The sequence below is a fragment of the Cebidichthys violaceus genome, unplaced genomic scaffold, assembly GCF_023349555.1.
Source record: "Cebidichthys violaceus isolate CVI_PGR_0920_01 unplaced genomic scaffold, fCebVio1.0.p SCAF_21, whole genome shotgun sequence".
NCBI classification, from domain to species: Eukaryota; Metazoa; Chordata; class Actinopteri; order Perciformes; family Stichaeidae; genus Cebidichthys; species Cebidichthys violaceus.
Genome location: NW_027176384.1, coordinates 3639748 through 3653735, shown reverse-complemented (window position 1 = coordinate 3653735; position 13988 = coordinate 3639748). Strand labels below are relative to the sequence as shown.

At 41.6% G+C, this 13988-nt stretch overlaps 1 protein-coding gene across 2 annotated transcripts in view; it reads left to right on the top strand.

The window, feature by feature from the left end:
• LOC137877059 (chemokine-like protein TAFA-2) overlaps positions 1 to 13988 on the top strand; it is a 57308-nt gene that overhangs the window by 25352 nt on the left and 17968 nt on the right. For both annotated transcript variants that reach the window (XM_068716741.1, XM_068716740.1), the window contains exon 2: positions 6715 to 6818. In XM_068716741.1, coding sequence (XP_068572842.1) covers positions 6716 to 6818 — 103 coding nt within the window. In that variant the 5' untranslated portion in view covers position 6715. The remainder of the gene's footprint in view (positions 1 to 6714; positions 6819 to 13988) is intronic.

Below are 13988 nucleotides of genomic sequence, written 5' to 3'. Positions count from 1 at the left end.
AATGACTGGCATTTCAGTTACCAGCCACCTTAAAAATTCACCCTCATTGTGCGGGAAGCAGGTGAAGGATGAATTCCCAGTTTTGTTTTTCCTCCTTTGCAAACATTTACTATTAATAGGCCAAGGGCGACGGAGTCTTTTACTCGCTAATGAAAAGCATCGTCGGCTTGTGTGAGCCCATCAAAGTAGGAAAATAAGTGACACAAATGGGACAAATGAGAAAAGAGGTCAGAATCGGGAGTTACTTGCGGCACTCGATTTTACTGCAGTGTTCAGCATTCACCAAATCAAACACCACTTTATGTTCAACCTTCCTCTTCACACGGTTCTAAAGCATGACAGTAGAAGATACTTGCTTATCTTTCCCTATTGATGTGTACAAACTGCAGAGGTTTGGTATACGTTGAACGTGATTCAGGTTGAAGTTCCAATGAGAAACCTCCGCTACAGAAGGTTTAGTGAAATATCTTTTCATGTTGGGTCTGTTGGTGCCAGTGTTCTGGCTTCAGCTCTTGTCAAACAGAACGCTGTAGTCAGTCTAAATATTTGTTAAGCGCTCACCTGCCTGTGCATACAAACAGAATTTGTAGAGACATCAGAATCTGCCACCAGCCAAGACTCTGTCAGTGAAAATCAGTGTAGAAATGATCATTAGTTAATTCTATCTGACAACTGAAACAGAGTGTTGGTTTCTAGTGCATCTGTGCTGTACATTAACTGCTCAGCAATGTAAAGTAACTTTATTCCAGAATGTAGGTCACAGTATTAAAGTAAAGTCGCCATCTGTGTCTCTACACCTAAACAACCGGAGTTATAGTTTGATGAAAAGTAAAGTAACGTGGCATCCTGAGCTAAATGTGAGCTACCGGACCAAGACGCTGATTTAGCAGTACGACAAATAGCCTGATGTTCACATGCCAACGCTGACCTTGACGACTAATTACTCCAAACATTGCCATCAATTATATAAAAAAATCATATTCTTTTGTGTGATGTTGATGCTTTAGTCCCAGAGTGAAATACAGAATTGGAATACTACTTACTACTCTATAATTCAGGGGCAAAATACACATTGCACTTGATATTTGTGAAGTTTTCTAATTTGAAATTGGCTCCTCTACAGCCAGTGTGTGGTTTGTCCGTTCAGGGCTGCCGTAGAAACATAGTGGTGCAACATGGCGGACTCCGTGAAGAAGACCTGCTCCTAGATATGAACTAACAAAACAACAATTCTAAGTTTCAGGAGATTTTACACTTATGAAAACATAGTTATGAAAATTATTATTACATTTATGTTTATCGTATTCAAGAAGGGTCAATGAGAATTAATTAACATGACACATCATGTAAATACGCCAGATTTAGCCATGCAGGATCATTTTCATCTGCAGGCCTTGGCAAGTTGATGGTATCAAAAGAAAAAAGCCAATATATAAATCTTACACACTGGCCCTGATATAGATGAATTCTTCACATTCAAGTGTGTAGCTGGGACAATTTCAATATATTAGGTAGCATGCCAATGAGCTGTTCAGAGCCCCAATATGGCTGCCAGCATAAGAAGAAGGGAACAAAACAGAAGGGAACATAACCCAACACTTTTTTGATGTATTGTTCAGTCTCTCTGTCGTTACAAGAGGAAAAAATATATTGGGCAAAGTCTCAAGATTCAGGGGTTGTTCACAGTGTCTCAAGGCAACAGTAAACAATATGTTATTATTTCTCCATCGACAGCAATAAAGTGAAAGTAGACTCCTGGGCAGCGCTGCACTTTGCCCTGTCAAAACTTTTCCATTCATTTCTTTTTCTTTTCAGCAGTTAAAAAAAACCCAACTTCAGCCACAACTGGAACTGTCTATTAGTGTTAACTTGTTATTATACTGTAACTGTACTCTAATAGATGAAACGTTTAAAGAAAATTAATTTAATTGCCTTATAAGAAACTCATAAGAAAGGAAATCTGATGTGCTCTGTTCATAATTCATTTTTTAACGGGTGTAATGAGGTGGTTGCAGTGCAGTGACATTACTGCTACAGTTCATCAGCGATCACTGCAGAATAAAAATGCAGCTATTTCTTTTGCTTTGGTTGAGGTGGGAATTTGCAGCGCCTGTTAGGTCAGGTGTTTTCATCTTTGTGAGTGAGTCTTTTAGTAGCGCGAGCTCCTCAGTCAGCGTGTCGGCTCACCAAGGTCAATCATCGAGTGGAGTCTTTTTAAAGCAGCCTCGTTGGTCTGCTGCCATTCAATTTGTTGCACAGAGAGGAGTGGGAGTAGGAGGGCAGGACGGAACGACTCAGACGATCAACAGTTTTCCGTCAGAGATGGGGATTTCTTGCTTCATTCAGTTTTAAGCAAATTCACTTTGTACTCTTGAAAGGAAATCCGAAGATCTACACCGCCGGCTTACCCACCCAACAGAGACAACAGAGCAGTCTCATAACAAAGGGATAAAAGTCCAATCTCTGGATGAATTTCAGCACGCAAATCCAGGAGAACTACCGAGGTGGCACCGGCGAAAAAGAATATTACTCCTCACTTAAAAGGTGTTCATTTGCATTTGAAAGTGTCCTCAAGTGCAGCAGCGCAATATACTATAGATAGGAAAAGACGTTCTGTCTCTGCTGCCAAGAGGAGACACAAAGCGCTGCAGACAATCAGATGATAATTACACATTTCATTTAGGCTTCCGTTTATTAGTATTTGTTTTTTCATCTGATATCCTCCTAACTTCAACGTGCAGCTCATGTTTCAAGCTTATGGCAATCATCTGCATATATTATGCGTTTCACTTTAGGGCCTATTCTGTCACAAAGGGTATACATTATACATGAAGTCCTGTCAGACTAAAATGAACAATTAAAACTTCCGACCGCTGCAGACAGTTTCTGAGTCAGGGTTTGCTCTCTTAAAAAAACACCCATCTGAATCCTTGTTAAAACCAAGTTGCAATAAAAACTCCACTCTTCAAACGTGTATCACAAACAAATGAAACCTGTAATAATACTTCACCAAAGTAATCATTACCATAAGACACGTGTCTTTATTGTTCTGGCCGAATGGAATTCCAGGGAAGATTCAAAGTAAAGTCCTTTATGCTACAGCTGGTCATGCTTAAAGGAATAATTTAACATCATGTATTATATTGATATTGTGATATGAGACTAAATAGCGTCTCAGATTTTTGGATATTGTAATACGGTAAACTGTTTTCTCTCTCTCCTGGTTTTAAAGGCTACATTAAAGTAGAGGAATGCCATTGAATGAGCTCACACCTTTACACACTTTGTCATTATATCCACACTAATATATCCACACATTAATCTAAGTGGTATTAATTGATAAAAAAAAAGTGGTTTGTTTTTGTCTGACATATTATCACTAAAGTCGTTATGCAGATCATGTTAGAAAATAATGACCTTATTACACATCCAGCAGACACGGAGCAACATTGGCATTCATTCGGTGTCGTGTTTCTGGCAACCAGGCAAACTCCAATATTCACTTCCCTCTGAGCTTTGGTCCGGGCCTCGCCAACTCCTGTGAGAAATGTCTCTATAGCTGCTCAATAGTCATCTGATCCACTAATTATATAAAACATGAATTAGTGAAGCTTTATAGTTGCTGTAGGTGGTCCAAGTTGGCTTTCTTAAAGTCATGATTTACTTTAAGGCTCTCCAACCAAACCACAAGAACAGAAATGGCAGATCGAAAAAACTGTTGCATGACTTATTTTTTAGAATATAAATCATACAGTTGTAACAGTTTTGAGAAATGTAAATGTAAAATGCATTACCTCCTGTGCAGCAGAAAAGAGCTACTAGACCTCTGTGAACTGTATACTGGCTGGATCACGTTTTCTTATAAGAAAAATAAATTGCAGTGTTTCTCCAAAGATGCTTAAGCTCTCCGATTCAAGGTCGAGATGTAAAATGGCCTCAAACTGTAACAAATCCTCAGCGACTCGCTCTGCCGCACCAATGACAACACCTCACATTCAGGGACAATGAGATGTCATTTACAGAATTGCACCCTTAGACGGCACCCGACAAATGACGCTGTAGTGCTCTGCCCTGCACTCTGTCACCAGTGCCCCCCCCCCCCCCCCCCCCACACACACACACACTGAATTGCATAGCAACATCGACTGGCCACCGTTTCAACCTGGCCTCCAATTCTTCGGCTAACCAACGGCTATAAATCTGTCGCCATGGAGGTGAACATTAGCAGCCGCTGCTGTAATACGAGCACTTAAGTGTACAATTTGAGGTCCAATTGAGCAGATACATGAACCTCACCATTACGAGGGCTATCGCTGTCAACATTTGAGTGACTCTCCTTCCACGTGTCTCTCCAGCTGCCTTTGAATTCCACTGCTAAGTGTCCTGAAACTGGCAATCATGGCTTCTGTGGAGATTTACATCATGTTGGTGATGGAAAATTCCACAATGAAAGTGTGAAAGATCAGTGGAGTTCTTTGGTTTGGGTGTATTTTCCTTGCTGCGGTGGATAAGTGGCTAAATGACATGATCATGTATTTTCAGCATGCCCAGCGAGCATTTTGGACATATACTAAAAGTATATGTGAGTGTTATAATGTGTTACAACGCATAACTGTACTAGCAGCATTTTGCTGTTGGAGCTAATTTGAACTATTTTTATAATATGGATGCACTGACTCAAACAGCTGGAGCTGGTATCGGTGAAAATAGAGCCCATCTATTCAATTGAACTCTCTGTGTATACAGTATATACATACATACTGGAATTTGAATTCCTGTTTAATTTATTTATTTCAAAAGGTTGACATTTGAATTGTTTTCATTTGAAATTTTGTTTTACATCGTTAGTAAAGCGATGTTTAAGTCAAGCCTGATGTTGTCTTTCACATAAAATAATGATCCCAGTCTGTTCCACACAGTGAGGCATACAGCGTATTAATTAAGAATAGTCGGTATCGGCCAGTACTCAAAGCACAGGTATTGATATCCTGACTCAAAAAGTCAGATCGGTGTATCGCTAACGGAAAGTTGGAGGCTCTAATTTGGCCAGGCTTGGTCCAGGATTCCCCTAAATGTTGACCTTTTCTTTAAAGTTAGTAGACATTAGTAAAGAGACATTTAAAATGATTCAGAAACACAAGCCAGTCTGGCAAAAACCATGTCTTTCTTCACCTTTGGCCAAGTTTTCACGACTAAAACTGTGTGTATGCACAGAGACAGATATATATGCATACACATTCTTTTCAGGCGATTTGTAAAGCTCGCACAAACACCTGATTCTCTTCTATAAATCTCAATCACAGTGGAGCTGGACGCATATGCACGAGCCTCATTTACACTCCCACATTTTGCCAGAAATAGAAGTAGAAAAGCCCTTAAACATCAGTTTGCCATATGGATACTTGTGCTTGCTCCAGCACTCCAACAGCACCAGAGCAGCTGTCATTACGCACGGCTGTGGCTACTTGTAGCATCCATACCGCTAATTCATCACCGTGGTCAATAATTATTATTATTAAACGTCACATGGATTTACTCGCAGTGCTCATGTTGAAACTTTAAAAAGCGTTTCACAATTCAGGTTAAAAATAATGACCGATCATTAAGGAGATAATGCCTCAAATGTAAACGCGCAATCATTAAAAATATATATATAAATGCGCATTATATTGACATTTTACAAAGTAATAATATCAGTGAAATTGGAAAAAAGTTCCTATGTGTGGAATAAAGGTTTATGCGTATGGTTTATACATCTGGCCCCCAGCTGTTTTCTCACATCATTTCAGAAAAGCTACAAGACAACAGTACAAATTGTTTGCAAGATGTTTTTAAATGTGCATACATTCAGTATGAGAAATTGTTTCTTTTGTGTTTAATATTTCTAATCTTAGACATGTTAGTCCTGTCTGCGCCGTGTTGACACATCACTAATGATTCTAATTCCTGTGTGGCTCTGGGAAATTCTGGGCAAAAGGTCACGCTCGGCTTGCCAAAATAAACTTAATTACACAAATAATCTGAGAGCCCCAACGAGGTTTAGCCGATCTATACGTCAATGAGGCGGGCAGATAAGAGGCGGTAAATAAGGCGTAAACGCAGCTTGTAACTTTGTCCGCTCGCGCCATACGACACCGCGCCTCTTCCAGTAATTACCGCACCGCTCCTGCATCCTTCGTTTGAAATCTGATCGTTGTCTGTCAATGATAACGCGCCGTGCCAGATGGCGAGTGTGGCCTCGGCTTCGCCACTTCATTAGGGAGAGGGAGTGTAGAGGAAAAGGGCACTGTGGAGGGCTGGATTAGCTGCTGCGGCCTGCTCGCTCTCTACCACTCCGCTGAGAGGCTTATTTGAAGCCTGTTGGGGGCGGCGGAGGGTCTTCACCTTCTGTTCATGTTCCCGCTGTAAGAGCCTTGTGTTGCAGGTCGAGAGGGGAGGAGGTGCAGGGGAAGAAAGGGAGGATTCGGAAAGGGTGATCTAGGGCACATTTACAGCTGCACTTTGTGTTGAGAAGCAAGAGGGAGGATAAAAGCTTGTCTCTCTATCTTGATAAAAGCCAATATGCATTCAGACGGGGCAAGCTATTGTGAAACAGACCCAGTAGAGCAGCACCCTCTTCTAGTTAAATATAGTCCTTGTACATATAATGCGGTTCTAAAGGTAGGAATGCTGTAATGAATTACCTTCTCACGGTTTCTCTTTTCTTTTTCCCAGGATGAGTGAGCGATACACGCAGATTGGAAGTAAACGGGCTCTACTTGTAATGGTGCTCGTGATCTGTGTCTGGGAGATGACCGTACCAACAGAAGGAGCTAGAGGTGAGCACACTCAAACTAAATCTACAGCTGGTTTTATCTTGTCTGTTTTCATGCCCATTGCTCTAACTTCTCAAGTATACCAATGGAGTTTATCGCTATAGGTTGAAACCCTCACAACCTGCTTCTGTCTTCATGCAATTAGTGCTAACCCCAACTTCATTACAACTCAAATGTCAGCACGACACCACTTAAAGGTCGTTCACATGCCAAGGTTTTTTTTTTTGCGTTCCTCAAATCCATTGATGCAAGCGCGCGGAAGGCGGCATGCAAGCATTCGTTTAGTTTAGTCAGAGAGGCTTACTGCTAAATTACCGTGACTTCATCGTCATCACCGCAGCGCTCGGTTGCTTAGTTCCCGCAGGTACAACAGGGTTTCAACTTCCCAAGCAACTTATTTCAATAAAACGATGAAAGCTGCATTGGTTGGCATTTTCCACGCGTTTTTAAAACGCAACGTGTGAACGGCAGTTTCCAAAGCTGTTGCCGTAACTTGGTTGGTTGAGAAACATAATTAGCATATCGGCTGACAGACTTCCTTGATCCTGTGTGAGCAGCGTTGTTAATACAAATTGAGATATACTCTTTCATTGATTTTGGTAGTGCGAAGAATAAAGATGGTGACACTCTGTATTGTTATTATTGCCAACACACACCATGAAAAGACCAACAAGTGTTTTCTGTGTTTGATGTCTATTATTCCCCTGTGCCACAAAGCTCCACTGTTCACAAACTATTAAAAACATGTCAGCGAGCCACACACTGTTGCACTGGATGTTCCTTCATGACTATGAACACACACACTGGATTATTATGAATTGATCCAACATAAACCATCCTGTTGCCTGAAAATACTATAATACTAATACAGCACAAAACCTGTATTAATCTGCAGCTGAAAATAATCCCCAACAAATGCACTATTTTACTGGTTGAGTAACATTTGCTAAAAACTACGATTCTCAGCTGTTTGAGTAAATTACTGAGAAAAAAATAAATGCATATATTTGTGACCTATTTTTAAAGATTTATATTGTTTTGAGAGACAATGAATTACTGGTTTTGGTCCTTTCATCATGCCAGGCTTTTCCGTTAAATCACTTTTATCAGATCCATATACTCTAGGTGGCGAGCGGTAATTGCTTTAGTCATTTTAGGGAAATCAAATTATAAAAATAGTCAACAACAATTGATGCATCAGAGCCTAAGATGTGCTGACCTTTTGTCCCTTATGTGAGTCAAGCTCCAAAACCTTGCATCCTACATTACCCATAACGCAACTCAATAGATTCTTAATGTCCCCAAAGGGGAAATGCATTTCCGCAGTGTGTGCATTATGCGTGCCCCCAGAACATAGATACATTGTACATTACATACTCCCCATTATATAAAAAAAGACTCGGCGATGGGATTCAGCACCGCTTTGGCAGCACGGACTGTGTCATGGCAGCAAAGTGTTGTAGTAATGCTTTGTGTTTTTGTAAATGCTTACATCTGTCAAATCCCACATGTAGTTTTCAATGCAGGCCTACACTACCAATAAAATATAGTCTCCAAGCCCAGCCTCAGCTATCCCTCATGACATCACGAAGCCAGAGAAGACAAACAACCGTTTTTGCATGCTGAGTCGTACTCTGTATGACTAGTAAACTGACACTGATACCTTTGACATGTTAATTCCAGTAGATATAGGGAGCTGGGAAGCTTTGAATGGCAGGGATCACACCAGGTGACCTGCTGTTCATAGAACAAGGAAAACAAGGAAGCAGCAGAAATCTGATGACCGCCAAAGATAATTGAAAAATTGGCTGGCGGCAGTGTTTTTCATCCTATTACATCATTCTACAAATGGTCCAAAAAAGTGAAACCATCGCTCCGGTCTTTCAATAAAGATGAGCAAATCAGGTCAAAGTTCTTCTCCACGTCTACACAAGAACATCTTTTCTCTGTCGTCCACAACCTTGTTGTGTCTCCGTCCGTCTATTCACTTGGCTCTGGAGAAACCAAATGGATTGTCGGAGGCTTCTTTGATGTGCTCATAGTGTGAGGCCTCCGCTCTCTATCCAGAACAAGAGCGCCCTTCTGCACCAATGCGAGGAGGGGACGCAGGACGAAGCAGCCACCCCTTGTCATGTGAGGCGTTTGGAAAGGGATTTCTCACCCATATAGGATCCCAGATAAAATGTCACAGTGATAAATGGGGGAGTAATTGGACTGGAACGTCTATTTTAAAGGTGTGATTCAAACCCGTCTCCCCCTGCCTCATTAAAAGTGTTGTAGAGTCGTCAGTAGTGAACCCAGGGAGATCAATTATGACAACTCAGCAACATTACAAGTAGAGGCCAACCCACATGTTTCATCACTGGGAGTCCCACTGACAACACACGGCCTAAGGTAATTGGTGGTGTACAGGCAGTGCCGGCGCCGGATAGGATGTCCATTTGTGAGCGTGATAGAAAAAAAAATCACGCATACCCCCTCTTCTCTTTGTCGACCAATTAGACGGGAGCGCGGAGCTTTGATGTGCATGGCTTTGATTGGCAGCGATCCCCCACTCAAGGCGCTCATCATTTCAGCGGGAAGTGGATCAGAATAATCCCGCACGCATTCAGTTTCTCTCCGATGGCCGGCGGAGCGCCCTGATTTCCCCTGGGTGTTATTTCTGATGCTGTAAACCTGTTATCATTCGGGGGATGAAATGAACCCAGAACATTGTCCAAAGTAGAGAAAATGAATTTCTTCTTAGAGAACACAAGAAGAAGAGAACTAAGCCTACCCTCTGACAAGCAGAGCACATTTAATGTTGATATTCTAAAGCACATATGAACTTTCACTTCCTTAAATAACCGGTTTGTGTGAGCACAGACGGGATCATATTCAAACATGCCTTTCTACTCTCTGACAGTTATGTTAATTCAGTTTATTTGCCTCTCTGGTATGCGAGAAAAGAAGGTCTGATTTATCCTCTGCTACTGTGGATGTTTACAACACAAACTTAAAAAGTGTCATTGGTGTGCGTGTCCTCTATTGATCAGAAGGCAGGTAGAGCAGAGAAAGGATCAGGTCCAACAGGATTCAGTCCCAGCCGGGCCGACTCGGCTCACAAAGTTGTGGTGACATCTGATTTATTTTCATTAGCGTCTATTGCAATGGATCCGTTGAGTTACCCGCTTTCCTGAGCTTGTACGTGCCACCATCCAAATTCAACTTATTAACAACATTAAGGCTACTTTAAGCTGAAGTTCAGCAGTGTTTGATTTTACTTCCTGGGATAATTGTGCTGATTCTACTTGCGTTCCATCATATATGTACGCTGTAGCATGGCAGCAGCAGGAAATAAAAAAGGATTGGAGACAATAAAAGTAGTTAAATGAACCTGCAAAACAATGATCAACACAAAGTAGTGCTAATTGCTGCAGTGAGTCTTTCCAAACTTCAGCGTGGATGCAGCAGTATGGCACGAACAGGAAGTGTCGACAGATGGGTTTGTCACACTTAATAACCCCAACAGCGGACGCATACAGCTACGGTAATGTACATTCTTTTGTTTATGTCAGAGGCTATAGCCATTACCTAGACTTCCTAGAAACAGGGCAGACCTGGTCATACTAAACTTACTAGAGTAATTTTTCATTCATTTTCTTGACAGCACTATTCTACCATGTCATGTCATTCCCATAGTCTCCCTCCCCTCAATTCATCAGCTGTCCACTGTCTGATAAGGCATAAAAATGCTCCAGAAATATTAAAGGAACACAATGTACCATGGCCTGTCGTGAGCTATTGCTTCAATCTACATCACATCATCAAGAAAATGGCGGCGATACATCTCCACCTGGCTTTAATACCACAGCATGTCCCTGCACACAGCACCTTCCGATTTTATGGTCGCCCAAATGGGTGTCGAGAGTTTAAATTCTGACCTTCAAAATTGTGCTAGCGTGATCCCTGCAGACACACTGCAGCCTTGGATTTCAGTGTCCACAATGGGAAACCACTTAGCAAGAATCAAAGCAAGCGGGTTGCTGAGGGGAGCTTGAACCTGAGTGGAATGAAATTGACTGGTCCACACTCCGTTTCTTTTAGACGTGCACTGTAGTACGCTGGGGCGGTGCGGCGGTAGTTTCAGTTTGCAGGACGTCTCTAGAGCTGCTTCCCTTACTGGTTGTAAATGTTTCACCGACGTGTGACCTCCATGTCTGATGTACTGCGAGTCTTCTTGTGTTATATGCATCAAAGATTGTTGCTTGCTCTGCACCTTAGACTTTCTGCACTTTGTAATAAAAATGACGTATGTGATGAATAAGAAGCATCTTGCCAGGGAAGGAAAACACTGCTCGCACACCCTTGAGGGAGCTGTAACTAACAGCCAGAGACACTCCCCATGTTAAACATAACAATCAATCCACACGCTCAGTACTTTACGTTGAGTTTGGCTCCCGGAATCTGATTTGTAATTGTGGCTCAAAGATGGATCCTCATCCGTCACTCTTCTAAACTGCTACCAACAAAGCAACAAATAGTTTGAGGGGGAAATCTGTTCTGCGCTATTAACATGACAGTTCTACACCTCATTATGTAGGTTTGCACAGAGGGAATTAAACTCATCAAGATTATTTCTCTATATGAGAGCTGGTATTTGTGGCCACACGCAGCATCGTGTGCAAAGCAAAGCAATGATTACATTATCATTCACAACAGCTTCATGAATGATACAAAGCGTGCATCATTTGCAGTTTCTCCAGTGTCTCCGGAGACCAACGTATAAAAGCTTCTCAAGCAGAGTAATTTCAGCTCTGCACAGAGAGAAACGGCCCATCACTTCTCGATGGAAGCAACTTTGGTTCAAAGGATTCGCTGAAAGGAACAAAAGCCTGGTAAACACAATACTGGCTGATAGTCAGAATGTTACAATTCCAAGCTGCTGTTGGGGTTCAACATTCCGCTATGGTTTTACAAGGGGTCAGACTATTCCTTGGCCAGAATCAGTATCTTTCTGAAGTCTCTGCTGGTTGCCTGGCAACCTCATGGGTCTTTTTTTCCATTTTGGTTTTAGTACGAATTAAACAAACAAGATATAACATGCTAATTGAAAGAAAAGTCAGGCCTTTCCCCTTCTCTCCAGCCTTTATGCTAAGCTAAAGAGAGAGGGAGTGATATCAATCTTCTCATCATGTCTCTTTCGTTTGTTCAGAGTGACGCCTCGGATCATTTCAGACATTCAGTTCTTCATGTTTTACATCATCTTTTAATACATGCATCTTGAAATTAGGGTTTTGTTCAAAAACAACATTTTGGAGAGACAGAGAGAAAGAGAGAGAAAGAGAGAGATGTCACTTAATGCAGCAACTTGTCAAGAAATCATTGATATTGACGTCCACCCTGTCAACAAAGAGTCTATTTTAATAGAGCCAAAACAGGAAGAAAATGGCCAAAACCTTATTATAGTAATTATCTATTTAAAGACAACATAACTGTTTACGGATGGAGTCTAAAATGAGCCCACAAAAGTAAAAGTTTAGAATATTTTTTCTGAGAAAGGCCAATTAAAATGTAATGTTTCATATTGAACTTGCTGTGCAAAAATATTGCACTTAACATCATTTCTGCTTTGTTTAATTATCATGCAATCACTATAAACATGTCCTTGTTTGATCTGAGACTGGGCTATGCATGGCCAGTTAGACCCTGGCAGATTGCGTCAGTTGGCTTTTACTACATCATATCACTAGACCTGTCAAAGTAAGCATTGTGGGTTTGTACACGATGAGACTGCAACATATACACACATACATACATACACACATGAATATATATATATATATATATATATATATATATATATATATGTATATATACATAAAATATCCTTATCCATAGGCAAGGCAAGACAAGTTTATTTGTATAGCACATATCAACAACAAGGACATTCAAAGTGTTATCAAAACATAAGGCAAAAGAAAAGGAAGTAGTCAGTTTGTATAACCTACAGTAACTTATATGGCGGGCAGCACTCTCCCAGTTTCACGTTTGGTTTCCCAAAGTCCCACAATAACACAAACAAACCAATGCAAATGTATTATATGCATTATTTTTCCCTTTGGAGATGCAGGCAGGTCACATGGGTAGAGAGAGAAGTGAACAATATGCAACAGAATCAAGCTGGGGCTGCTGCGGCTCCATTCTGGTACAGTTCCTAACCGCCAGGCCACCAGGACGTCTTTGAATCCTGTTATTTAAATTTCATGGCATCACGCTTGTCTTATACAACTTTGAAAGACACAAATCTACAAAACACAAGTTCAACAGCAGCAGAAACGTGTCCAGAGCCAGAGGGATCCTCTCTGTCACAGCGGCTGGCGCAGCAGCTTTAAAGCTGGTTTGCAGGACAGACCGATTCCCCAGTGAAATGCTTCTCTCTGTATCTGCTGGCAGGGGAAGCCGAGCGGGGATCCAAGTAGAAACTCCAAATCCAGTCAAAAAAACCACAGCCGCTCAGTGTGAAGCATGTCCTTTAGAGAGGGATACTGGCAGCACTTCTCTTACATCTAAAGCTGTTCGGCTTGCTGTGTGTTTCTCTTTCATATCTTCTCTTGTCTGGGCCAGAGCATGAGTAAGCACCTCGCTGCTTTAATGGGGCGACTGCTACTACCTGCTTTATTTTTGATGTGCTAGGACGGACGAGTAGGGGGGGATTGTTGGAGCAGACGTGCTATCAAATTTTGGGTGCATGATCAAAACAGAACTTTCTTTGTCTCTCCGTCTTTTTGCTTGAATTGCACTTTTCTACCGACGCTTAAATATATTCTAGCAGTGGCAACGAGAAATGCAATTAGAGACGGGAGGTAACCCACACGGTGTAGGAGGAGGAAAACATATGACGCGAGGAATATTAGACTCCTGCTTCATTTGAATACAGAGTTTTTCCCGAATACAAAAAATAACAGGTAAATCTCTGAGGAGTAGTGATGCGCTACAGTTGCAGAACATCTTTGTCAGATTTAATATCATTTGTTCTCAGCAGAGCAACTGACTCCATCACCGCTAGTCTCGGCGGCTGCCTGTTACAGCAGCTGGAAAGTGCCGCTGTCCGCCAACATAACACGCCAGAGTGAAAACGTATTTAACTGGGTTTAGTTGAACCGCTGCAGTACAGTAGTAGTCATTTCGGAC